The sequence below is a fragment of the Hypomesus nipponensis genome, chromosome 15 (genome assembly GCF_054491055.1).
Source record: "Hypomesus nipponensis isolate SF chromosome 15, ASM5449105v1, whole genome shotgun sequence".
NCBI classification, from domain to species: Eukaryota; Metazoa; Chordata; class Actinopteri; order Osmeriformes; family Osmeridae; genus Hypomesus; species Hypomesus nipponensis.
In genome coordinates this window covers 16,098,844-16,126,291 of record NC_140375.1, presented here as the reverse complement: position 1 = coordinate 16,126,291, position 27,448 = coordinate 16,098,844, and the positions used below count along the sequence as shown (strand labels likewise).

Here is a 27,448-nt window from a genome sequence, read left to right as displayed (position 1 = left end):
CTGTGTGTTAACAGACATGGCCTCCAGACAGACAGGCAGACAGACAGAAAGCCAGACAGGACAGACACGCAGACAGACAGGACAGACAGACAGGCAGACAGACAGGACAGATACTATAGATAGATGGATAAATAGATAGATGACACAAACAGCCTGAGAATTTCTGGGCAAATTACTCTTCTGTAAACAAATGAAATTGGTTTTAATTTCATGTCATTTGAGAATGTATGTGTGTGTGTACCTTGAATGCATTAAGGAATCCTAATAGCTTTTAAATAGCTTCTAAATCTACCCAAGTGCCCTGTTTAGAAGAGGCTCTATCTAGCAAGCTTTGCCAGCCCAAACCCTAACTTGCCAATTTGATCCTTTAGAGAGAGATGCCTGTATTTTTCTCTGATGAATACCAAAAGTTATTGACATCTTTTCTACCCATTTTAGCATAGGCCTACACGTTACAACAGTAGGCAGCAAAGAATCCATGACAACTATTGTGTCCAATGCTTCAATCAATGCTGGAACCTTGAGCATGTCTATTAGCCTCTTCCTCTTATTAGACATGAACGGAATCATATTTTACAAGGTGCTATTGGCTTCTCTGAAACAGGCCCGTGAACAAGTGAATTCATGTCTGATTTGACTTGTACAAGTTCAGTTCAGTTACAGGACATATTTGCCTCAGTGCGTAATGACTTCGGCAGTCTTTCCACTTGTTTATTTCGCCTCCAGTAATGTTTCCTCTGGCCTGCTAAAATGTTCCTCCCCCCATCCGTGTGTTGAGAGCGGGGTGTGTGAACGTGCGCGTTTAGCCTGCAGCTAAGTTTCCTTGTCGCTGTTAAAGAGTTCCTTCTGGCGCGTTTCCTCGCCGGGGTACACGGAAGCGAACACAACAAGCCCCTCTGATCTTTCTCTCTCTGGGATCTCCAACCCACCGAAATATCCCTCACCGCACCGATGGAAGTGCATGTCTGTGAATGAATGTGCAAAAGACGGAGGACAAGGCTGCGAAGTTTAGTTTCAGAAGGCGCCGGACTATATTGCCAATGCAGACAGAAGGCTGAAGTATGTGGAATATTTCTTGTGGAATTACAAAAGTGGATTTACTCGCCATAAAGCGATAAGAAGTTGGCGCCCTCGCTAACGAGTGACCGTGAACTGGACTATAACAACCTGTCTGCCCTCAGTCAAACGGTGTCAGCGCGCTCTTTACTTGGAGACAAGTTGACCGTTTTCATCCGCTTCACAAACCAGTCTCGATAAATAGCGTTAATGTAAATAGTAAGAAAGTGTATCCATCTTTTCGGTATATTCAAAACAACTTAAGTCGCAATTAAAGTTTTAGAGTTAGGCTAGCGTGTGGAAACTCACACATTTCTGTATTGCAGGCTTGCATTTTGAGAGCGCACTTTTAAAATCAAACTTGTGGGATGAAAGGATCGGAATTACTGGTGCGCGTAGTAGCGCTCCTAGTACTGTTGGGGCTGGGTAACTCAAACGGGAACTCACGAGCTCAGGTGGTCAACGCCAAAGTCATGAGATCCAACATCAGGCGCGACGGTGAGTGTGTTGACAACGATGTGATGTGGTGGTGTTTTGTATTTCAAATCATTTGCTGGTTATTGGGGACGTGAATGAAGGCCTACTACTGTTTTAGAAACATAGAAGATCGTTGTTGTGCTGTTTTCAAGTAGTTTTCATGGTGTTGACAGATGACGTCTGGGAAGAGCACTTCCTGTGTGAAACAGTGTGTGACTGTGGTGACATGAGTTACTAACTCAAGGGATGAGAGTTTAGGAAGGAAAAGGGGAGGGAGGGAAGGGAGTGTGTGGAAGTCAAATTAAGAAGGGGGGTCCAAATGATCTAACTGACCTGAGGTGGTCTGATGTCTGGCTGGAGGGCCAGGATAGGAATCCACTTCCAGCTGCCTCACAGTGACTACACAACACATATACACACAGGACTACACTAAACCTCCACACACACACACTTCTGCCTGGCTGACTTTGGCAGCAAAACATTAAAATACCACAGTATTACATTCTTATGTGGACTGGCCTGGCTCACCACACACCTGTGTGTGTGTGTGTGTATGTGTCGATGGTGCTGTGTTGGGGAGCAGGTGTGTTAACCTCTGTTTAGAGTCAGGAGGAGAGTCAGGAGGACAGTCAGGTCACTGGAGGCCAGGGGCTCTTAGACCCCTCCTCTGTTCTCTCTGTTTCTCACAAGTTTTCTGTATTGTCTCTCACCCTCTCCCCCCTCTCCTTCTCTCTCTCTCTCTCTCTCTCTCTCTCTCTCTCTCTCTCTCTCTCTCTCTCCCCCTCTCCTTCTCTCTCTCTCTCTCTCTCTCTCCCCTCTCCTTCTCTCTCTCTCTCTCTCTCCTCTCTCTCCCTCTCTCTCTCCCCCCCCCTCTCTCTCTCTCTCTCCCTCCCCCTCTCCCTCTCCCTCTCTCTCTGTCTCCCCCGTTACTAATTTACTTTCCTTCTTTTTCTCTTTTCTGTTTGTCCCTTCGTTTCTTGCCATTTTGTTTTTCTATTGCATTCCCATGCCGCCCTCTCTCTCTCTCTCTAACACCCCCCCCCCCTCTTTTCTCTACCCCCCCTCTCAGACTGACCATCTGGAGTCTGGGGTGTGGTTGGGTATTCAGTGGTATTTATGAGAGCAGATATTATTGTGTGTTCATTTACTTAAGGGGGATTATTGTGTGATTGATTGCTGCCCCTGGTTGTCAGCGCGCGTGTGTGTGACCTGTTTACTAACAGATCCATGTGATGAATTAGCTCTAACGGTTTGCTGTTTAATTGATCACAGGTGATACAGCTGTGTGTGTGTGTGTGTGTGCGTGCGTACAGGTGCAGTAGTCTTGAAGAAGTTCAAGTTGATACAGTCTCCTGGACTTTGAACAAACACATCATTTTTAATGCCGTGTATGTTCTGGCATGGTCTGTCTCACTGCACAGAGAGGAATTCCCCCCAAACCTTCTCCTGTTTGTGTAGCGCTTCAAGCAATAGAAGAGTATGTGTGTGTGTTTATGTGTGTGTTTGTGTGTGTAAGCAGGAGTTGCCCCCTCTGATCTTCAAAACGTACCACTTTTACTCAGAAGACAGGCTGATATATTGAAAGCTTACATCATTGTCCGTTACCGAGACACAAACACATTTCACAACTGCATGTGAAAGGTGAATACTTTGAGTACTGGGAAGATTTGGGTGTATTGTATCACTTCAGTGTTGATTCTGGGATTAACCACAGGTATGCAAAAGGAACTCTCTCTCTCACTCTCTCACACACACACACACACACACGAAAAACCAATTTTGCTCTATGTGAAACCCACATAAGAGACAGCATAGGATGAGTGACAGGTCCTCTTCATCTTGTTATTCCTCCTCAGGGTCTCTCTGCTTCTTTCATATAACCCTCCATCTTCCCCACTTCCTGTCTGACCCACTACTTCCTGTCTGACCCACTACTTCCTGTCTGACCCACTACTTCCTGTCTGACCCACTACTTCCTGTCTGACCCACTACTTCCTGTCTGACCCACTACTTCCTGTCTGACCCACTACTTCCTGTCTGACCCACTACTTCCTGTCTGACCCACTACTTCCTGTCTGTCGCTGGCCCGCTCTACTTGCTCTTTCTTATTTCTTCTTCTATCCCTCCATCACTGCCCGTTTATTGATGTTATGAAATGCTGCTTCCACTGTGGGTCTCACAGCCAATCTAACGTGGCAAAGAGAGTTCGCTTTGAACACAGAGACGCACTCCCACATGCACACCCAACACACGCACACACGCACACACACACACACACACACACACGCACACACACGCACAGAAGGCTTTGCTGACTATAAGAATGCAGCGAGTGTGTGATGTCATTGGCCTTGGCTCAGACTGCCTGTGACCTTGCCTCTCACAAGGGACACACACACACACACACACACACCCAAACGCACACACTATCTGACCATTCGGGGCCTTAATCTAAACTTGAGATTTCTACTTGCGATTCCAATTTTCATGCAAATAGCCCATTGACATTTCCATGCAAGTTGGAGTGGGGGTCCAGATGGGAGATTGGGATTCAGCTAAGGAGCACTGCTTGATCCTCACACCCCAGACACTGCCTGTTCAGCAGACAGGACACGGAGCGGGGGGCTCCCCACCAGAGAGCAGAACAAGGCCCTGTCGAGAACAACGGAATACATCCAGTTTCTGTTCTAATGCTGTTAGAACACAAGGGAACAGACAAGGTAACAGACAAGGGAACAGACAAGGGAACAGACAAGGGAACAGACAAGGGAACAGACAAGGGTACAGACTTGTGTCTGTGTAGATGTCTGTTTCCCAGGGAGTGTGTGGTGTCTCCCAGTTGTTGGGGTAGTTCTGTCCTCATTACAGGATCCCCCTCCCAGGGAACCCCCTATGTTCCAAAAATGACTAACACACACACATACACACATTTACTGTGCCAAAATGAAATGAGCCACCCCACCCCTAGACTTTGGCAGACTCCCTTTCCTCTCCTCCATGGAGACAATTGAAGGGGTGGGGTGGGGGGGGGGGGGTCTCGAGGTGGGGGGGGGGGGGTGTCCGCCAAGAGAGACCAAGGAGGGTGGTGTAAGCACTGAGTCATGGAACCAGGGGTGGGGTGGCGAGGGAGGACAGGAGGAGTGGGTGTTCAGAACACTCCGTCAGCCCTGGGCTGGTGCCCATCTGACCATCTGACCGAGCAACAAGACTGCGAAGAGGGAGAGAGAAGAGGGAGAGGGGGGAGGAGGGGAGAACGAGGGAAAAGCGAGAGAGGAAGGTGAAGGGGCGATAAAGGAAGGTTGGGGGGGGGGGAAAGTGGGTCGACGACGTTTGGCTTGTCCCTCAATTTGAAACCTTGGAACGGAATACAGCTGAAGAATTGCTGACGAACGGGAATGAAGAGGGAGGGAGGGAAGGAAGGAGGGAGGGAAGGAAGGGGAAAAGGGGGAAGAGTTGGGGTAGAAAGGCTGTCTCTCACTTTGAGACCTTGACAGAAATAAAGCTGACATGACTCAGGACTAACTGCATAAAGAACAAGAGAAACTGCTGATGGTGTGTGTGTGCGTGTGTGTGCGTGTGTGTAGGTGTCGGGGATATAGAAATGGTGATGAATGTAGCGATGTTCTCAGGACTGGAGGCACAAGGCAGAGTGACAGAGGAAGGAGATGATGGAGGGAGCATGACAAACGACAGGAATGACACAGCGAACAGATGAGAGCAGGCACCAGGCCCCACAGAGACCAACGTCACCACTGTGAGGAAGCGATAACACACCACTCGGAGTGTGTGTGTGTGTGTGTGTGTGTGTGTTTGACTCATACGCAAGCTTGGAATTGGTGTGTGAGACTGATGTCTTTGTGACTCTAACAAAGGAGCTTTGCTACACAGATGAAAGAGACCTCTTAGCCTGTCAAGCACATTGCTCTTTTCCCTATCTCCCTATTTCCCCCCTCCATCTCTCTTCCTCCATTCTTCTCCTGGTCTATCCTTCCCTCTTTACCCCACTGTATTAATCTTTGTTCCCTTCCTTCCATGGCATTTCTCTCGCTTTATTGTGTCATCCTTTCAGACACATCTACAGTCCTTCCATTCAGACACACACACAGAAAATTGTGCTTAACTCTATCGTCTGCAACTGAATAAATGATCTCATTAGTAGCAATGGGGTCAGATAGTCAAGCTGAATACTTCACCCCAAAACCTGACACAAACAAGGGCGCACACACACACACACACACACACACGCACACAACTTAAAGAGTGGGACAGGGAACACAGACTCTGTGCGTCACACAGCTGATGTGAAACAGAGAGGCAGAGAGCAGATAATGTGCAGATGGATGGTTGTCAAAACATCAGCATCTGTTAGACATCAGGATATCACAGACACACACACACACACACACACAATAGGCTACTCTTGATCAGGCTTAATGCCAGCTGCAGTGCAGAAGGTGTGTGTGGAGGGAAATGGAGGGAGGGAGGAAGGGTGTGTGTGTGTGTGTGTTTGGTGCAGGGCTAATTGATTGTCCTCGTCAGCCCTGCTGTTTAAACTGCAAAAGCTGTCGGCAGGAGACAACAGTCGCTCTAACAAGCTAGTCACACAAAGGAGCAGCACACCTTCCCCCTTTTCAGAAGTTGACCTGGTCATTAGGTTTCAGAGGCAGCCGGCTACAGATTTGATGATGTAAGTGAGTACATCACTGTTAGTGAGTTTTACAAAAAGCAATGACAAGGAGAGATCTCAAAGGTTTGGTTAATTATTGGTTTGGGTAGCACTTACTTCAGATGCCTGTTTTCAGCTCAATCAATAGTATTGAAGTGAGTTCTGTTGTCTACAGGCTCAGTATATAGTGTGGCACAGTTCCAAACCCACACACACGGGATGGTGTTGATGTAGGATGGTAAACACACTCACTCAGACAACAGGAAGGTTACACAGGGACAAGTGCAGCCTATTCTTGATTCTCCTCCTCCTCCCATCTAACTCTCCTCCTCCCTGGGCACTCAAGCCTTTCTCTCTCTCTCTGTTTCTCTCCCTCGTTCTCATCCTTTCTTCCCTCCTCTTTATTTCTTTTTTGTTGTCTCTATGTATCTATCCACTATGGAACTTGATTTATCTCTCTTTGTGTCTCCATTTCTCTCTTCTTCTGTTTACTCTTGTCTGTTTTTCGGGGGAATTTGTTTTTCATTTTGTTTATTTACGGAGATGGATCTCCTTGTCAGCTAATGGCCCTTTGAGGCTCCTCCTCTTCCTGTGTCTTCCATTTTTCATTAAGTCATTTAGCAGACGCTCTTATCCAGAACGACTTACAGTAAGTACAGGGACATTCCACCTGAGGCAAGTAGGGTGAAGTGCCTTGCCGAAGGACACAACGTCATTTGGCACGGCCAGGAATTGAACCGGTAACCTTCTGATTAATAGCCTGATAGCCCGTGTGTGTGTGAGGAGAGCATGTCTGCTGTGTGTGTGTGTGTGTGTGTGTGTGAGGAGAGCATGTCTGCTGTGTGTGTGTGTGAGGAGAGCATGTCTGCTGTGTGTGTGTGTGTGTGTGTGTGTGTGTGTGTGTGTGTGTGTGTGTGTGAGGAGAGCATGTCGGCTGTGTGTGTGTGTGTGTGTGAGGAGAGCATGTCTGCTGTGTGTGTGTGTGTGTGTGTGGTGCTTTTGCTTTGGAAAAAGATCCACGCCTTTGATATTGCAGATTCCTCTCACTCTTCTCGCACACGTATACACACACTCTGTCAGAGCCACACTGTCTCACTCTCACACACACCCTCTCACACACACGTATACCCACGCTGGTATTCAGTTCCGTGTAGCTCCAGTGTCTTGCAGCGGACGCTAAAGAGTTGCTGTGTTACAGTAGTCTGCATTGATTATGTACTTTGTCCTCTCAGCCCTCTGCCTGCCAGCCTGTGCTTTACAGAGCGTCTTAATAGGTGCTGTCCTGTGTGTCCTGTGTGTGTGTGTGTGTCCTGTGTGTGTGTGTGTGTCCTGTGTGTGTGTGTGTGTCCTGTGTGTGTGTGTCCTGTGTGTGTGTGTGTGTCCTGTGTGTGTGTGTCCTGTGTGTGTGTGTGTGTCCTGTGTGTGTGTGTCCTGTGTGTGTGTGTGTGTCCTGTGTGTGTTGGGGATGTGTGTGCTTGCAAGCAAGACTGCAAGTGTGTAATTGCCTGGTAGTGGCTGTGTGTGTGTGTGTGTGTGTGTGAGACACAGCCTGCCAAAGGCAGTCAGGTCATGTCTCTGATGAGCTGGCCAGAGTGCTGAGTCAGCCAGGGTGGTCTCTGCATTATTCAGCACACGTAGCCAAGGTGCTAAAGAGGAGGACATCACAGGAGAGGGGGAAGGCAGCGCAGTTAGCCTAGCGAGCTAAAGGAACCTGCACAGGTCAAGGCTGAATACTAATGTGCTAGCTCAGAATGCTAAAGGACTTCTTAGTGACAGGTCAGAGGTGGGAGGCCATAAGAATAGCATGCTAAATAGGTAAGGTTGAATAAGAGAGTAGCCAGATAGCAAAATACCTTAAAATGACTTAATATAAGAAAGGTGTTAAAACCTGGCTGTATATCGGCTTCAATTTTCACACAGATTGAAGTTGACCCTGTCGTTTTGACACTGACTGACGGCACGTTCTGCTAGGTGAGCAACAATGGCCATGCGAATTGTTTTCTTTCGACTTATCCGTTAGTGCCGTCTGCCAGCCTGTCAACTGTTGATGAGTCAGAGAGTCCAAGTGGAACCTGGAACTAATCACCAGGGCGATCGCCACGGCAACCAGCGGGAGAGCAGAGCCGCGGGCTCCTCTGCTGACAACGAGACATCAACATCTGCTCTGACTGAGATGATAAGGAGCCGATCATGAAAGCGAATGAGTTCTAGCAGCTTCTGTGGAGATGGACACACACAAACACACACACACACACACAGTAATTCAGTAACTCTGTAATTACAAGCCTTCTTTATGTATGAGGGTAAGTCAGAGATGCTGTTTGTTGTATGGCCCTTTGATGTGTGAAATTTCGCCCTGTTATCTTGGGACTCCGTGAATACATTGTCGACTTGTTTCCTTCCTCCACACTCGAGTTATTCTAGGGCTTTCTGACTCTTACGCCCTCCCACTTGCCCTGTCTTTCACTTTTCCTCTTTCTTTCTCTCTTTCGCCCCCCCCCTCTCTCTCTCTCTCTCTCTCTCTCTCTGTAACACTCTGTCTGTCTGTTTGTCTGTCTGTCTGTCTGTCTCTCTCCCTGTCTTTGTGTGTCTCTGGAGTCCTTCCTGTGTGTGTCTGAGTGTACTGCATTAGCTCTGTTAACATGTAAACAGCCTTTTAGCCATGCCTTATGTTTGTGTGACCCTCTCACTGTCCGTGTCACAGGACAAGCTTTGGCTCTGCTTCAAAGGAGCACGCACACACACACACACACACACACGTCTCCCCCCTTGGTCGCAGGGAGCGGAGCAGGCATCACACCCTGCAGCGGGGTGGAATATTCTCAAATTGCTCCTTGGCGGGAGGTTACAGGGACAAGCGATGAGTTTGACTCCCGTTGTCTTGAGTACAGTACATACTGTAGTAGAGGAGTGTGTGTGTGTGTGTCAGTTAGCACATGTTCCAGTTGGGGTGTGAAGTGACGTCCCTTATCCCCCTGTCCTCACTGGCTAAGGGACGTGTTGAGCAGTGAAAGGGTGTGTGTGCGGTGCTAAGACTGAGTGCAGGGGGCCATTGTATGTGGACTGTTCCATTGTATGTGGACTGTTCCATTGTATGTGGACTGTTCCATTGTATGTGGACTGTTCCATTGTATGTGGACTGTTCCATTGTATGTGGACTGTTCCATTGTATGTGGACCGTTCCATTGTATGTGGACTGTTCCATTGTATGTGGACTGTTCCATTGTATGTGGACCGTTCCATTGTATGTGGACTGTTCCATTGTATGTGGACTGTTCCATTGTATGTGGACTGTTCCATTGTATGTGGACTGTTCCATTGTATGTGGACCGTTCCATTGTATGTGGACTGTTCCATTGTATGTGGACCGTTCCATTGTATGTGGACTGTTCCATTGTATGTGGACTGTTCCATTGTATGTGGACCGTTCCATTGTATGTGGACTGTTCCATTGTATGTGGACTGTTCCATTGTATGTGGACTGTTCCATTGTATGTGGACCGTTCCATTGTATGTGGACTGTTCCATTGTATGTGGACTGTTCCATTGTATGTGGACTGTTCCATTGTATGTGGACCGTTCCATTGTATGTGGACCGTTCCATTGTATGTGGACTGTTCCATTGTATGTGGACTGTTCCATTGTATGTGGACTGTTCCATTGTATGTGGACTGTTCCATTGTATGTGGACTGTTCCATTGTATGTGGACCGTTCCATTGTATGTGGACTGTTCCATCTCCTTGCATACTTGCATACATCTGACCTGTATAATTCATAAAGATGTACATCCTCTGCATTTCTCTGTGGAACTGCTAATGCACTGGACATCCCTGTTTCTCTTTCACACTCTGATGCTCTGTCACTTTGCCTCGAGCTGAATCTTCCATATCTCTCTCTCTCTCTCTCTCTCTCTCTCTCTCTCTCTCTCTCTCTCTCTCTCTCTCTCTCTCTCTCTCTCTCTCTCTCTCTCTCTCTCTCTCGCTCTCTCCACTCACTCTCTCTCATCCTTTCTCACCCTCTCTCTCTCTGTCTTCCTTAAGTCTTAAACCCTTCTCTTCTCCTCCCTTCGTAGCTCTACCATAAAAAAAGAAAGATCACTCATAAGAACATTTCCAGTATAGAAAGTGACTTGTTTAATTTAATAGTTAATGTGCTGAAGTGGGATTTGAAAAGACTTTTGGAATGCAAACTCCTCCATTTAAACAAAAGATGAGAGAGGGAGAAGATATGGAGGGGATAGGGGAAGAAGGAGGGAAATATAGGGAGCGGAGAGGAGGAAGGAGGGAGGGGGGAGGAGAAGGAATGAGGGAGGGGGGAGGAGAAGGAAGGAAGGAGGGGGGAGGAGAAGGGAGGAAGGAGGGGGGAGGAGAAGGAAGGAAGGAGGGGGGAGGAGGAAGGGAGGAAGGAGCGAGGGGGGAGGAGAAGGAAGGAGGGAGGGGGAGGAGAAGGGAGGAAGGAGCGAGGGGGGAGGAGAAGGAAGGAGGGAGGGGGAGGAGAAGGGAGGAAGGAGCGAGGGGGGAGGAGAAGGGAGGAGGGAGGGGGAGGAGAAGGGAGGAAGGAGCGAGGGGGGAGGAGAAGGAAGGAGGGAGGGGGAGGAGAAGGGAGGAAGGAGCGAGGGGGGAGGAGAAGGGAGGAAGGAGCGAGGGGGGAGGAGAAGGAAGGAGGGAGGGGGAGGAGAAGGAGCGAGGGGGGAGGAGAAGGGAGGAAGGAGCGAGGGGGGAGGAGAAGGAAGGAGGGAGGGGGGAGGAGAAGGGAGGAAGGAGCGAGGGGGGAGGAGAAGGAAGGAGGGAGGGGGGAGGAGAAGGGAGGAAGGAGCGAGGGGGGAGGAGAAGGAAGAAGGGAGGGGGGAGGAGAAGGAAGGAGGGAGGGGGGAGGAGAAGGGAGGAGGGAGGGGGGAGGAGAAGGAAGGAGGGAGGGGGGAGGAGAAGGAAGGAGGGAGGGGGGAGGAGAAGGGAGGAAGGAGCGAGGGGGGAGGGGTAAGTACGAGTTGTGGGGGGGAGAAACTATGCTGACCCAAGCTGACACCCTTCAGCATGCGAAAGACCCCTGGGGAGGAAATGCGGGGGCAAGATGTGTGTGTCATTGTGTATGTGTGTGTGTTGGTGTGAGTCTTAGTGTGTTTGTTCCATGGTATCTGTTCGTGCCTCTCTGTGTGTGTATAAGTATGGCTTTATCTTTGAAACAGGACAGGGCTGAAATATTTAAAACCCAACTGTCATCAGTGTAGCTAAAACACAGACCTAGCACAAGCCTTGGACACACACACGCACACACACACGCACACGCACACGCACAGCCTTGATCCTGTCGTCTAGCCTCAGGGAAGGGTTTTAGTTAGTCCACAAGGGAAATGTTCACTGGGGAGAAAACTACCCTCCCAACCACATCAGAGCCAACCGAGGTCACACACACACACACACACACACTGTTCAACAGTGTTATTCTGCTTATGTATAGTGGAGATGACAGCGAAAATGGTCTTTATCCATATCCTTCCAGATATTAGACATGACCAGGGATATTAGAGGCTGGTCGTTCTTTTGCATTGGTAATGGGCAGAAGGCTAGTTCCTGGAAAGTGAGTGCAGGCTGTTGAAGGTCTCTGATAGGGACCAAGGAGGAGTGCATAGAGCCAGAATACATTTACATTTCATATTACTTTTAATCACTGGTTTCAAATGTACTTCATGGAATAACCCACACACACACTGTACTCCTCAAGTCTGGTAAGCGACTGGGTTCTGTGAAGGTGTGATTTTCACTTGAAACAGAAATAGAACACTTATTGCTGAAGAACATTACACCGTGTTTCTGAGGTGAGATAACCAGGTGCTGCAGAAAGTTAGCGTCAAAACACACACAAACACACACAAACACACGCCCTTCACAGTGACAGACGCACCAGAATGACAAGTACAAACGAACACGCACGCACTCTTCTTAGCGCTATTGTCAATCACAGTTATGTAAGTGTCAGAAGTCAGATCAGTTTAATTAGCGCAGACAGACAGTGAGTGCGTCTAATTTCAGCTGTGACTCACTCATGGTGCTGTTGCTATCACATCACTGACAAGAGTTAGATCTGAGAAGAGTTTAGTCTCAAAGTATCACCGTCTTCAACGTGTGTGTGTGTACACGTTATATCTGTTCCTGGAGCTTACATTGACATGTAAAGGCCACCATTGACAGACATGCATTATTCATGTCAAGAGTTCAAACTGAACATAAGCTTAACACTGCAGTCGTTCTCTATCTTACTCCATGCTACACACACACACACACACACACACACACACACACACACACGGGCCCTGTGTGACCTTGTCGGCTGACTGGGCTGTATTTTGCAGGTGTGTATCGCTTCACTGGAGAGTTGCATAATATCCCCAGACTCTGTACCCCTGGGTGTTGATGATTAAGCTGCACCCCCCATCTTTCTCACTCCTTTTCTCTACCTTCGTTCCCTCTCTTTCTATCTTCTGCTCCCTCATCCATCAATCACACAAACCTGTCTCTTCATTGGGGTTCAAGACCCCAATGAAGAGACACAAACCAAGGGCTTTGTGTGTCCGTGCATGTGTACGTGTTTGCACGACAAACACCATTCTTCCACCATGTTGATCAGATGTCTGGCTGTTTTGGCCACTCAGTCGTAAAAGTGCTTCTATGTCAAAAATCATCCCTTACTAAGCTCACAAGGGAAGGGGTGTGTGTGTAGGTGTAGGTGTGAGGGAAGGGGGGTGTGTATCTTTGTGAGTCAGAGCCCTACATTTTAAATTAAAATGTTCTTGTCAAATGTCTTAATCACTAGAACAGTGTTAGTATTCTAGAACTGTGTTAGTATTCTAGAACAGTGGCAGTATTCTAGAACAGTGGCAGTATTCTAGAACTGTGTTAGTATTCTAGAACAGTGGCAGTATTCTAGAACTGTGTTAGTATTCTAGAACAGTGGCAGTATTCTAGAACAGTGGCAGTATTCTAGAACAGTGGCAGTATTCTAGAACTGTGTTAGTATTCTAGAACAGTGGCAGTATTCTAGAACAGTGGCAGTATTCTAGAACAGTGGTAGTATTCTAGAACTGTGTTAGTATTCTAGAACAGTGGCAGTATTCTAGAACAGTGGTAGTATTCTAGCTTCATGGACCTTCCCTTACAGAGCTGCAGTAATAGTGAGTCAGTAGAGATTACAGTGAGTGCAGAGAATGATAGAGAGCGATAGAGATAGACAGTTAATTAAAGAGAGAAAGGTAGTAAGACAGGTAGATACAGTAGAAAGATAAAAAGAAAGACTGGTAGATAAATAGAGAGACAAAGAGAGAGAGAGAAAGAGAGAGAGAGAGATAGAGAAAGAGAGAAAGATAGAAGGAGAAGGAATGGAGTCAGTGACCCAGAGGAGCAGAGCCAGCTTTATTAGCAGCATATTTCTGCTGTACCCACAGCTCTCTCATCACAACTACACTGAGGTCCCAGTCTGTCAGCTCTCCTACACACACACACACACACACACACACACACACACACACACAGAGAGACAGACAGAGAGTGAGGCACACACATTTCTCTCCCGCTGTTTTACTGCTTTGTTTCATCCTCTATCTCTCTGTGTATGCAGCCACTGCCCTGCCTGTCTACTGCTGTCTTGGCAGGCCACACTCTTCACATACGAGTTTGACCTTTCACTGCCCGTTTTACCATCCCTCGGTTAGTGTGTGTGTGTGTGTGTGTGCGTGAGACTCCCTGCATGTCTGCCTGTCAGTCGTGCATGTGTTTCAAGCCACGCAACATAAACTGAGCCACAGGTGCTTGTGTGTGTGTGTGTGTGTGTGTACGCGCATCTGAGAGGTTTGGACTTCTTTGTGAAAAGGTCAGGAGATTCTTATTGTTAAACATTCTTCACACACTGCTTCTGAATGCAGGGTTAGGACGAGACTGGCACACACACACACACACACACACACACATGCCTGCACACACACACACACACACGCCTGCACACACACAGACATGCGCCTGCACACAAAGACACACACACACACACACACACTGTGTACTTGGATTAATTGGAGGATGATTCTGCAGCTCCCACTTTATATGGAAATGCCTCTTTTTACTGTTGTTGGATTGGCCTTCAATGCACCAGTGCTCTTCCCTGTCCACACACATACACACACACAAACGCACGTACACAAACACACGCACACCTACACGCATCATTTTTCTTTCTGAGGCCAGCTGGCTGTACAAACTTTGTACCACAAACACCTCCAAAGTTATATTTATACATGGATTGCTAAGCTTGATTTTACCTGTGAATACGAACATCGCTATGGTTACGGCTGAGTCATATACATCATGTGACGAGTGGTTTCTAAGGAGACAGGTAGGATGGAAGCAGTCAACGGCCTTGGATGCTGGGGCGCAGGGTTGATTGACACGCACACACACACACACACACACACAATGTTACAGTATTGAAGTGAGTTTCAACTACCACCTGGGAGGCTGCTGTACCAAGATCAAAGGAGGTTTAAAGAGACTTTTGAAGATGTTGCTTTGTCTATGTTTGTATGTGTCCATGAATCTGATTGCATATGTGTATGTGTGTGTGCGTGCATGAGTTTGTGTCTGTGCTATGTCATGAAAGAAACATCACAGAGATCTGCAGTGCTGAGTCCAGATCTATAATGCATATGGCTTATTTGAAGGATTTGTCTGTGTGTGTTATTAATAGACTGTAACATTACAGATTTACTGTTGTCTGCTCAGAGGGAGAAAGGGCGAGTGAGGGTGGTGACAGATATATGTCAGGAGGGAGAGAGGGAGAGAGAGAGAGGAATATTGACAGAGTAGAGTCATTTCTCTCATGACTCGACTTGTGTTTACTTGACCCCGGTAATAGTATGACACAGTACAAAACACTAGTGTTGCAGTAAGAATAAGGTTGTTTTCCACGTGGTGTAGGGACTAGGGATGCAGCCATTAACCGATTTTACTATTAACCGGAATTTAAAATGTCCGTTTTGTTACCGTAAAGGCTCGGTTCTGTTTTCACAATCAAAGAAGGGATATATGGTCCATGGTTTTCTATGAACAACTGTTGCACAGTGAGTAACATTAATCATTGCCGGACAAACAGTCCTGGAGAATTCAGTTCCCGTTTCCCTTTCAGCACGCTTGAGCGAAACCATGACATTTTCTCCTAATCGTAGCTTAAGCTGATTTTTTAATTTGATTTATCATCGCGTGGAAGTTTATAGTGTAGACTACCAACTTTAATAAGTTATTGCATAAGGTAGGCTACATTTCTTGATGTTTGTTAGGAAAAAACGCAAGAAAAAAACATTTGTTTTTACCAGTTTAACTTTTTACGACCAAACATATAACTCAATACCAATAACACAACAGCAGCATCACAATGTAACACCTATTCAGAGGTTGTGGCTCTTTGCTGTGTAACTGTCCCTTAACTGCTCACCAGAACCGTCCACGCCACCTCAGCACGCCCCTCAGCTTCCCTGCAGTGCATGCACATTCTGTGTTTCATGTGATGCTGGTTACAGATTTCTCGACTTAATGTCTCTTAGCCTGGCTTTCCAAATTATAAACATTTAAAAATGAAAGCATGCAGCCAAGGAGCTCTCCACGTTTAGTACTCATTTAAAAACAATTTCTCTAATGTAGCGATATGCACACGGTGATTTCTCATCGACAGCTAATTTTACTGCTCAAATCCTTTAGCTAGTCTAGTGCCTTTACGCTGAGTTAGATAAACCTTACCTTCGTAATTGTCGATGTAGCTCGAAACGTACTATTTGAACCCCTCTTCTGTCTTGCTTGAAGGGCAGCAACATGTTACGTAATTGTCATTTTGGGATGGCAACCTGAACTCATCTGAAACCTGAAAAAAACGGCATTGTGTCTAAGAACTGTTATCTACCGGAAGTTGTTGGCCTGGGTTGTGCAATATGCTGAAATGAGGCCTGCATATAGTGAATTATAACTGAAAATACGTCGTTCTTCATGAGCATAGTTTCATTTATTAATTAACGGTTATCATTGTTTTTTTTACTTGGAACTGGAAATTTGGTCTATGATTTCTGTTTCGAAAGTCAGCATCTGTTAAAAACAAAAGCCAATCAAAGAACCATAGTACTACAATAAACCCTCTAATTTAAGAATGTTCATGTGATTTTATACATCCCTATTGTTGTGAAATAAATTAATGCAAAATAATCATGAAACCGTGATTATTCGTCAGACTCTAATCGTACCATCAAAATCTATAATCGTTATAGATTATTATTATCGTCCATAGTGTGGTGTGTGATTTGGTGTTGATCAGTGTGTGTTAGCGTGCAGACACACATGCCTGAGTGTCTCCTGATGTCTCCCTGGTTGTGCATGTGTACTGTGTTTATGATGTATGTGTGTGAGTTGCTTCCCAGAAATTAGGCACAGTAACTTACACCAGTTGTAACCACTAACAGACAGCAATCACCTCACAGACATGTACCGGAAGCTAGACATCATCACCGTGACGGAGCTGGGCGGGTCCATCCAGAGCCCCCGCTTCCCTGGCTCCTACCCCCGGAACCTGCTGTTGACATGGAAACTACTGTCGCCAAGCAACACCCGCATCCTGTTGGAGTTTGACCCAAGGTTTGGACTGGAGGAGCCTGAGAACGATGTCTGCAGGTAAGAGGAGGAGGAGGAGGAGAGCAGAAAGGAGAAGGAGGAGCAGGGAGGAGGAAGAGAGAGGTGGAGGGTAGGAGGAAGGGGATAGGAGGAGGAAGAAGGTGGAGCAGTAGGGAAATAAAGAGGAGTGGAATGGTGAGAAAGAGGACCAGAGAAAATGGAGGATGAGAGATTAGAGTGGGACAGGATTGAACAGAGGACCAGAGAGAGGGAGAAAAAACACTTGAGAGGAAGGAGGGGGGAGTGATGTAAGGAAAGAGTGAGAGGGGGAATGTGGGGAGAAGCAAATAGAGGTGGGAGCTACAGTAAGTCAAAGAGCTGTGTCTGCAGGTTAGGAATCAAGGGATGGAGGGAGGCAAGAACAAGAGGACGAAATTGGAGAGAAAAGAGGAGGAGGAGAAGAGAGATTGGTGTATGCCAAGTTAGCATTTCTCCAATAGGCTTATTGACATTCTTGGGGGATAAAGAGGGAGTTGGTTAGAGGAGAGAGAAGGGGAGGAGAACCATGAAAATTGATGGAGGGATGAAGTTTTGCTTCCTTGGCAAGAAGTTGGAGAACGTCCTTGAGGGTGCGAAGAAGAGAACAGGGAGAAAGAGGGAGAACTGACTCTTTAATCCCCAAACGCTTTTCAGACGTCTTTGTAAGCACTTTGTTTCAAAGAAGAGAGGAGGAGAAATGAGAGAGGACAGAGAGATGGGGAGGAAAGGAGAGAGAAAGGCACAGACTTGAGCTCTCTTAGAACAATGTTATTCTTACTATAAGATGTTTTTTTGCATCTTATTGACCATCTTATTGATGCTAATGAATCTGTAGTTTCACCTCTTTTGCAGAACAGAACTGAGATAACCTTCCACTCTCCTTTTCTCCAGGTATGATTTTGTTGAGGTGGAGGACATTTTCTGAGAACTGAGATAACCTTCCACTCTCCTTTTCTCCAGGTATGATTTTGTTGAGGTGGAGGACATTTCTGAAAGCCTCACCATCCTCTGGGGGCGCTGGTGCGGTCAGAGACCCCCTCTTCGACTCACCTCCAAGTCCAACATTATCAAGATCACCTTCAAGTCTGACGACTACTTCGTAGCCAAACCGGGTTTCAAGATCAACTACTGTCTAGTGGTGAGTGAAGGCCAGATTAACAAACACACACACCCTGACCTTAGTCCTAACCCAAAAACTTATCATGAACCTAGAACTGGAAGTTATGAGGACCAAGACAACATCCCATTAACCTTTTTTTCTTGTTTGACAATTTTTGAGGAGACTTATGGTCCACAAACGCGCGCACACACACACACACACAGACTGACTCACTCACCCACTCAATCAGTTTGTCACACACACACACACTCACACTCACACACACACACACACACACACAGACTGACTCACCCACTCAATCAGTTTGTCACACACACACCGATAACTCCATTCCTTCCTCCTTTGCCATACTCTGAGGAAGGCTTCATCAGACAGATTTCAAACAAATATGTCTAGAATCTCAAGGTGACAGCTGCTTCTGTTTTGGGGGACTGAAGAGGTATTATGTTCTCATTCTTCGACAGCAGAGACAAGGAGGAATGTAGGGATGTGGGGAGGAAGAGAGGGATCACTGATTTTAAAGGTGAAGCTGTCAGAAGCCTGGATAAGAAGATTATCTTTGTCACAGCAAGCAAGTTAAAGAGCAGAAAAAGAGGAAAATTGAGATTTGAAGATGTTCCTTTTGGCTTTCAGACACATTATCATTAGAAGTAGAGTGGGTCCCAGGAGTGAATTCTTTAGATATGTTTTTCACATGCCCACTCTGAAAGTCTTTGACATTTCTTCCAAGGCATAATGATACACAGCCTTCCTCCTCCTATTAAATACTATCACACTGTTACTCAGAACGGATTCTGCCTGTTTCTCTGTTTTTCTCTCCCAGGAAGGAGAGCACGGCATCTGTCTTCTATTGTTCATGTCTTCTATTCTTTCAACTGTCTTACTTTGCCCCTCATCTCCCTGTTCTCATATCTCCCAGTCCAAGGACAAGGACTGTTCTATGTGTGTGTGTGTGTGTGTGTGTGTGTGTGTGTGTGCGTGTGCGCGCGCCACATCTCCCACTTACCTACTCAGGCAGGAAAAACGGCCATTAACAAAATGTCAAGATTTCCGTTCCTTTTACCTTACCGGCCTCCATACACACACTCTTTCTCTCTCTCTCTCTCTCTCCCTATCTCTCTCTCTCTCTCTCCCTATCTCTCTCTCTCTCTCTCTCTATCTCTCTCTCTCTGTCTCTCTTTTTATCTCTCTATCTCTCTTTTCTCTCTCTCTCTCTTTCTATCTCTCTCTATCTCTCTTTCTCTCTCTCACTCACTCACTCACTCACACACACACACACACACTCTTCCACTTCACTAGTGGTGCGAGGCTTAATTTAGCAGGTCTAATTTGTTCTCTCCAGACCTGTGGAGGAGATAAGACTGAGGAGGAGAGGGGGAGCGAGGCAGGGGAGGAGAGGGAGGAGAGAACAGGTGTCTCAAGTCTTATCACCCTGACAGCTGATAACTCCTGAACAACCTGAGCTTAAAAGAAGAGGGGAGGGAGAGAGGGGAAGTGTAAGAGAGGGGTGGAAAGGGAGGGTGAGAGAGTGAAAGGGAGAGAGGGGGGGCGTGAGAGAAGGTGAGAGAGGGAGGCAAATGGAGAGACGGGGTGAGGGAAAGGGGAGAGAGAGAGGAGATGAGAGGGAGAGAGAGAACAGTAAAGAAAGGATGAGGACAGAGGGTATGGAGACAGAGGTAGAGTATTAGTATGTTCAAATGAGAGTTCTCTACCAGACTACACCCCACCAACGTGTGATGAGCACAGAGCACAAGCCTCACAACTAGATTTAGATTAGGGGCTAAACTGTCCCTTTAATTACACTGTTCTAAAATAAGATAAATGAATGAATAAATGATATACAATATTGCATGCTTCATAACATACACATTATTTCAATCTTGCAATGATGCTAAATCAGCTGTCTTAATATTGTCACAAACCACATGTGGTTGACGGTGACAATAAACACTAAGTGTTGCTCTTTCTATGTACGTCTGTTTACAGCACAGTCTGTTTCCTGGTGCACCCGCAACATTCCCAGATGCTTCCTTCATTCCTGTGTTCCGGGATATGTTTGTGGTGTGTACACTTTTATAGATATTCCCAGAAACCTGAGCTGAAAATGAAAGTAAATGTGGGAAAGGAGATGGCTGGCGTGGATCAGAGGAATGACTGTGTTGTGTTGTATGTGTGTGTGTGTGGGGGTGTGGGTGTGTGTGTGTGGTGATTTGGGAACCAGTCAGGAAGATTTGTTTTAGTTGGCTTTTAACCTGTAAGTACTGTAAGTGTCAGGTTTGAGTTACGTGTGTGTTGTGTGTACAGTCAGTACAGTGTTGGGTCCAGTCCCTAACAGTCAGTACAGTGTTGGGTCCAGTCCCTAACAGTCAGTACAGTGTTGGGTCCTGTCTCTCAGTGTTGACTTGTTATGGGCCACCAGATGTAGGTCAGATCTGAGCATAACCATATTAGGACATGAGCACCGCCCTGTGTAGACTGGACTTTAGGTTTTAGGCTGTGCTGGGAAACACATGGAGACACACACACACACAGACAGACACACACACACACGTGCACGGCTCCAGCTGTGTATGAGGTCATAGGTTCCTGTTGAGTGTGCGTCTGCAGGCTGCATGCGAGGGACAGAGATGTTGTAAAATAAAGACCCTTCAGAGGCTTTGAAGTCCTCTCACTGACATGAACGTCACACGCCACACACACACACATCCATACACACACACACACACGTATGCACACACACACCACACACACACAATTTACAGTGACTTTGAAGTAGGTTTTGCAGATTTACTGCTCTACCCTAACCTCAGAGAACATTTAAGACTGTTTAAAAAGAAACTTTTAGACTGTCTCTTAGTGTGTGTGCATGGAGAGCCACATTCAACAAAAGCAAGTTGCTGTGTGCTGTTCTCTCCAGCTGTTGTACTCTCTTAAAGACACCCCCTCCCCCTTCTGCGCACACACACACACACACTGTCAGACGTGCCCTGGCCAGCCACCTCTCCTCACCTGGAATTGCAAATGGGAAATTCCACATGGGATTGTCTTGACATTCTGACAGCTCATCATTGCTATGCACACACACACACACATCTGAATACCTGGATTACTCTCTCCCCTTCTTTCTTCAGGAACAGGAACACACATGCATATACACACACATACATTTCTGAATATTTCCTCTTCCCTGCCCGTTGATTCCTCATGTTATTCTTTCTTCCTCCAGAACAACTCTCCTCCTTCTGCATCTGAGACCAACTGGGAGGCTGTCTCCCTGCCCATTTCTGTGAGTTACACACACACACACACACACACACACACACACACACACACACACACACAATCAAACACAGACACACACACACATACTCAAACACACAGACACATTCAAACACACACACTCAATCACACACACACACACACACACTAACATTATCATAAACACTGAATAAGTTAAATCTGCCCTTCTGCGGTCAGCCTTTAAAGAAAAGCTCAGATATTCATGTTTAGTCTTTGATGGAGAGGGGGGGGGGGTGTCGAGGGTGGGAAATGATGTGCTTCTATCTGTGTAATCATTGTCATTTGCATGTGTGTTTGTGTGAGATGGCTTCAGAAGAATATATAATCATGAGCATGTGTATGTCTGTGTGGAACACAGGGACTGATGATAACCACAGTCGTTATGCACACACACACACACATGCACACACACACACACACACACACACACACACACACACACACACACACACACTGACTTCACCATATCATCCTCTTTTAAGCATTTGAAATGATCCATCAGCTCAAAATCCCTTCTCAGTCAATCCTTCTCACCTTTCCCCCCTGACCCCTGCCCCCTGCCCCCTGACCCCTGCCCCCTGCCCTCCCCAGCCCTCGGTGCTGGCCCCGGCAGTGACAGAGGAGCCCTTAACGGCGGAGGCGTTGGACCAGACCATCGCTGCGTTCGACACTGTGGAGCAGCTTCTCCGTCATCTGAACCCAGACAGCTGGAGGCAGGACCTGGACAGCCTGGCTCACAGCAGCCCCTACAGAGCCCGCGCCTTCCACCACCAGCACAGCCGCCACAACAAGGGTACCACACACACACACACACACACACTCAAGCACACACATATACACACACACACTCGTGAACACACGAGCACACACGAGCATGCACATACACTGACATGACTCCCCTTGTACATAGGGGAATTCATCATGTCATTTGTGTGTTTGTGTGAGAGAGATAGAGAGGTAGAGAGAGGGGGAGAGGGAGGGGGAGAGAGGGGGAGAGGGAAGGGGAGAGAGAGGGAGGGAGAGGTAGAGAGATGTAGAGAGAGGGGGAGAGAGAGACGGAGAGACAGAGAGAAAGGGAGGGGGAGAGAGAGGGAGAGAGGTGGAGAGATGTAGAGAGAGGGAGAGAGAGAGGGAGAGACAGAGAGAAAGGGAGGGGGAGAGAGAGGGAGAGAAAGGGAGGGGGAGAGAGGGGGAGAGGGAGGGGGAGAGAGAGAGAGGGAGAGAGAGAGAGAAAGGGAGGGGGAGAGAGAGGGAGAGAAAGGGAGGGGGAGAGAGGGGGAGAGGGAGGGGGAGAGAGAGGGAGAGACAGATAGAAAGGGAGGGGGAGAGGGAGAGGTAGAGAGATGTAGAGAGAGGGGGAGAGAGAGAGAGAGACAGAGAGAAAGGGAGACAGAGAGAGAGAAAGGTAGGGGGAGAGAGAGAGAGAAAGGGAGGGGGAGATCTGTTTGTGTTTCTAATGCCTCAGTGTGTGATGGAAGGTGACCCTGGAGAAAATGACAAGTTAAATATTCTCCAAGATCTTATTAAGAGACTGGAGCATGACTGCAATTGTGTGTTTGTGTGCGTGTGTAAGCGTATGTCTATGTGTGTGTAAGCGTATGTCTATGTGTGTGTAAGAGTATGTGTTTGTAATTGGTTCGACCCCAGCGCTTCTCCTTCCTTTCAGAAAGAACAGGTTCAACTACCTGAACCAGATATATTCAAAACACCATGCCAATCTCTGTCTGTCTGTCTCCCTCTCCCCCTCTCCCCCTCTCCCCCTCTCCCCCTCTCTCTCTCTCTCTCTCTCTCTCTCTCTCTCTCTCTCTCTCTCTCTCTCTCTCTCTCTCTCTCTCCTCTCTCTCTCTGTCCCTCTCCCTCTCTCTCTCTCTCTCCCTCTTCACCTGAGGGGTCTCCTGTTCCTGAGTAAATATTTGGGCTCGGCTCCTGTGTGGAGGTGTGCATAAGTATGTGTGTGTGTGTGTTGCAGCAGTATGGTGGGTGCTGCAGGTCCTTAAGACAGTGTACCAACGTCACACTCTAATTGGAAATTCAACCTGTGCAGTGGAGCAGAAATGTTCCCTAGTCAGCACCTAGCATTGTTTTCATTAAGGAACATGCGCACGCACACACTTCTCTCTCCTGTCTCTCACCTGTATTGGTTTTCATTGAGAAGTTCCCTGCTGGCCATATCAATGAAGACTAGAAAGCTAGACTGGTCATGGCACAACATAGGACACAGATACACAAATATTTACCCATGCACACGCACACACACACAGACACACACATGCATGTACTAGCTGTACACACACATGCAGAAGCACGTGTACAAATGCATTCAAACATGCGCACAGTACACACACACACACACACACACACGCTCCCTCTGGAGTGTGTGAGTGCCATGCTCATTCTGTGGCGAGCACCTTCTCTCTGAAGCTGCATCAGAGCAGAGTTCCACCCCACTGCTTCTCATAGATTACACTTGTTCCTGTGGAACACTGACACACACACACACACGCACACACAGGGCTAGCTCTGTGGTACAGAGTTGAGACATTTGGACGTGTCCTCAGTTTCTGGGAGTGAGGCTGTGTGTGTGTGTGGGGGGGGGGGCTGTGTGTGTGTGTGTGTGTGGGGGGGTTGTGTGTGTGTGGGGGGGGGGGGGGGCTGTGTGTGTGTGTGGGGGGGGGGGGCTGTGTGTGGGGGGGGCTGTGTGTGTGTGTGGGGGGGGAGGCTGTGTGTGTGTGTGGGGGGGGCTGTGTGTGTGTGTGTGGGGGCTGTGTGTGTGTGTGGGGGGGGGCTGTGTGTGTGTGTGTGTGGGGGGGGTTGTGTGTGTGTGGGGGGAGGCTGTGTGTGGGGGGGGCTGTGTGTGTGTGGGGGGGGGCTGTGGGGGGCTGCAGGAAGCAGCTCTTACTGCACTATTTCTCTCTGATCTCTGAAGCATGTGGATGGACTGAGAGAGATCTCCCCCTCCTGCCTACACCCATCTCTTGTACAGCACATCAGAGAACAGCCTTCACCATACAGGGGGCCAGGGCCCCACTGATACACACACACACACGCACACACACACACACACACACACACACACACACACAAACACACACACACACATTCTTCACATTCTTTTCCCTCAGCACTCCTTGATACCTCATTTCTTTTCTCGTTCTTCAGATAATTTATCCTCTTCCCTTCTGTTCCTTTGCTGATTGTGTTCCTCTCTCCCTCTCCCTCTCTATCTCTCTCTCTCCCTCTCTATCTCTCCCTCTCCCTCTCTCTCTCTCTCTATCCCTCTCTCTCTCTCTCTCCCTCTCTCTGCTCAGTTGACGATGCCCCAGTCAGAGAGCTCCCTCTGAGAATTCAACCTGAGCAGGAAATCGATGCCGATCAATTGAACCACTTAAATAAACCATAATCAAGATCATCAATATGATATAGACCTCTCTAGCCTCTCTTTTCCTCTATCCCTCTCTTTCTTTCTGTCTTGGTCTCTCTCTCTTCCTCTCTCTCTGTTTCTTTATGTCTGTCTCTCTCTCTTTCTCTCACCCCACCCCCCTCTTTTTGAACTATGATCAATCGGACCACTGATTGAAACCACAATCTGGATTAGTTCATTGTTAACAATTGCTTATTGATTATCAATATAGTCATCTCTCCCCCTGGTTGTTTTCTACTCTGTCCTCTCTCTCCCTCCTCCCTCCCTTCTGCCTCCCTCCTCCTAAATCAATGACATTCAAATCAGCTCTGTTGGAAGCGACAACAAGGTTGCCATATCAGTTCTGCCAAGGCAGTTAATAAGAGAAGCCATTAATTCATGCTCATATCTCTCTCCCTTTCTCCCCTCTGTCTCTCGCCTTTTTTCCCCTTCCCATTCCTCACACTGTCACCTTCTCTCCATCTCTATCTCCACCATCTCCATCCCTCTCCTCCCCCCCCTCCGCCCCCCACACACACTCCTCCTCACCCCCACCCCCCCTACCCTTAGTCGACCTGGATCGTCTCTATGACGACGTGAAGCGCTACAGCTGCACGCCGCGGAACTTCTCGGTCAACCTGCGTGAGGAGCTGCGGGCGACCAACGCTGTGTTCTTCCCCCGGTGCCTCTTGGTGCAGCGCTGCGGGGGCAACTGCGCCTGCGGGACGGATAACTGGAACAGCTGCACCTGCAGCCCCTCCAAGAGCGCTCACAAGCTGCATGAGGTGACACACACACACACACACGTACACACACACACGTGATGTCCTCTGGTTAGGTTATTTGTTCTCTACACACATACTGTACATTAGTCATATTGTATACGAGTCTGGTTTGACAGGACACACACACACATAATGATCAGGACGGAACAACTAGCCATGCATGTTTCTTATTGTAAAGCGGGGGAAATCTCAAGCCTCCAGCTACGGTCTACACTGTCACCACAGAGAGAGAGATTACATAGGTCTGCATTTATTTTCACCCTCTATCTCTCTCGCTCTCATTCTCTCCCTCTCTCCTTCTCTGTTCTCCTAGCACATCAAATACTGGTTTGGTGGCTGGCTGGCTGCATGGTTAGCTGGCTGGTTGACTGGCTGCATTTGGCACATAGACATGCATAGGATGATAAGATGGTCAACTCCCTCTCTGTTTGTCCTCCCCTCTCTCTCCTCCCTCTCTCTCTCTCCCTCTCTCCTCCCTCTGTCTCTCCTCCCTCTCTCTCCTCCCTCTCTCTCTGTCTCCCCTCCCTCTCTCTCCTCCCTCTACTCTCTCTCTCCCCTCTCTCTCTCCCATCCTCCTTCTCCTTTCTCTCCTTTCTCTCCCCTCCTCTCCTCTGTCTCCAGGTGTTGAAGTACTCCCCAGAGCCAGCAGGTCTGTCAGCTAACCGCAGGTCCACACGCTTCCGCTGGCTCCTTCAGGAAGTCTACCTCACCCACCACGAGAAATGTGACTGTGTGTGTCCCTCACGACCCCCTCGCTGAGAAACACACACACACCTGTGGGACTATTGGACATGTGTTCAAATTCCTCGTCTCTTGTCCGCCTCTTTACTACAGCGTGCTCCAGGGCAGTTTTTCTGTGTGTTTTTCGTTGTTGTTCACTGATTTTGCTACTTAGGGAACTTCTTACATCCGTTTCCTTTTCTTTTACCCACAATCATTGTGAAATGTTCTAGAAGGGAGGAGGGTGGAAGCAAACCAAAATAGCACTTCATCTTATTGTGGAATTAAGACACACCGCAACTCATGATAACACACACGCACACACACACACGTCCACACAAGGCAGGCCCAAGGTCTTTGCTCTTCCCTAAAGAAAACAGACTTATTTATTTGGATGTTTCTCCAACTCCCCTTCTGTGAAGTTTTCCTTTGTTGTCTTCTCCTCCTCCTCCTCCTCCTCAGCCTCCCTGCTCCTTCTATTCTCTCATTTCTCAGATACATAGATGATAGGGGGATACAATGCCTTTTGTCCACAAATATTCCCTTGCTCTCTCTCCATCCGTTTCTCTCTCTGACACTTCAAACGGGAGTGAGGTTGGAACATTCCTGTCATCTCTGCTGTGTTGTGATGTCCCCCCACCCCAGCCTGGATTCCTGCTGGTGTAGAATCCCCCCCCCATCCCTTCAAAACAAAGACGTGTGCAAGGCTGGAATGTGTGAAATTCTCTATTTCTGCAATATTTGCAGTCCTGAATTCTGGTGTGAGTAGTAGGTTGGAATAACTTGGAGGCTCTCGGCTATGCGGTTGATTTGACCAGAATGCTGATATTTCCTTTTAGGAGAAGATTAATAAAAACATTTTTTAACTAGGTCATTAACCTGTGTAATCTGCATACACGCTTAACTCCGCCAAGGAGGGGCTTCTGAAGTGTGTTTGTGTGTGTTTGTGGTCTTGTGTGTATGAATATGTAGGTGGGGACAATGACAGGTAGAAAGTATAAGGGATGGACAGAAAAAGCTTTTAATTGAACTTTTAAAAAGCAGGAAATGGAGGTTTGAGTGAGATCCAATCTGTGTGTGGATGTTTTGTCCCTGGCATTGCTTTACTGAAGTATGTTACCAAACACAATATCCTTTATGAAATATACAGTGAGTGAGTGTGTGTATGTGTTTGTGTGTGTGCACACCCAGAAAGTTAAGTGACAGTCAGGCTCCAGCCAATTGGACACAGGCTATTAGACTCTGTCTGG

General features: G+C 47.6%; 1 protein-coding gene across 3 annotated transcripts; it reads left to right on the top strand.

Annotated features, from left to right (window-relative positions):
• Positions 1 to 838: 838 nt before the first annotated feature.
• pdgfd (platelet derived growth factor d) lies at positions 839 to 27,067 on the top strand. Of its 3 annotated transcripts, none has more exons than XM_084675194.1 (8): positions 839 to 1,554; positions 16,687 to 16,894; positions 17,834 to 18,011; positions 19,980 to 20,054; positions 21,220 to 21,279; positions 21,885 to 22,086; positions 25,264 to 25,478; positions 26,100 to 27,067. In XM_084675194.1, exons 1-8 carry the CDS (start codon positions 1,425 to 1,427, stop codon positions 26,235 to 26,237), a joined length of 1,206 nt encoding a protein of 401 aa, XP_084531320.1. In that variant the 5' UTR covers positions 839 to 1,424; the 3' UTR covers positions 26,238 to 27,067. The 3 variants fall into 3 exon arrangements, with proteins under 3 accessions (XP_084531320.1, XP_084531321.1, XP_084531322.1); XM_084675195.1 differs by having other exon boundaries at positions 840 to 1,554; positions 16,705 to 16,894; XM_084675196.1 differs by lacking the exon at positions 19,980 to 20,054 and having other exon boundaries at positions 840 to 1,554.
• Positions 27,068 to 27,448: the final 381 nt, after the last annotated feature.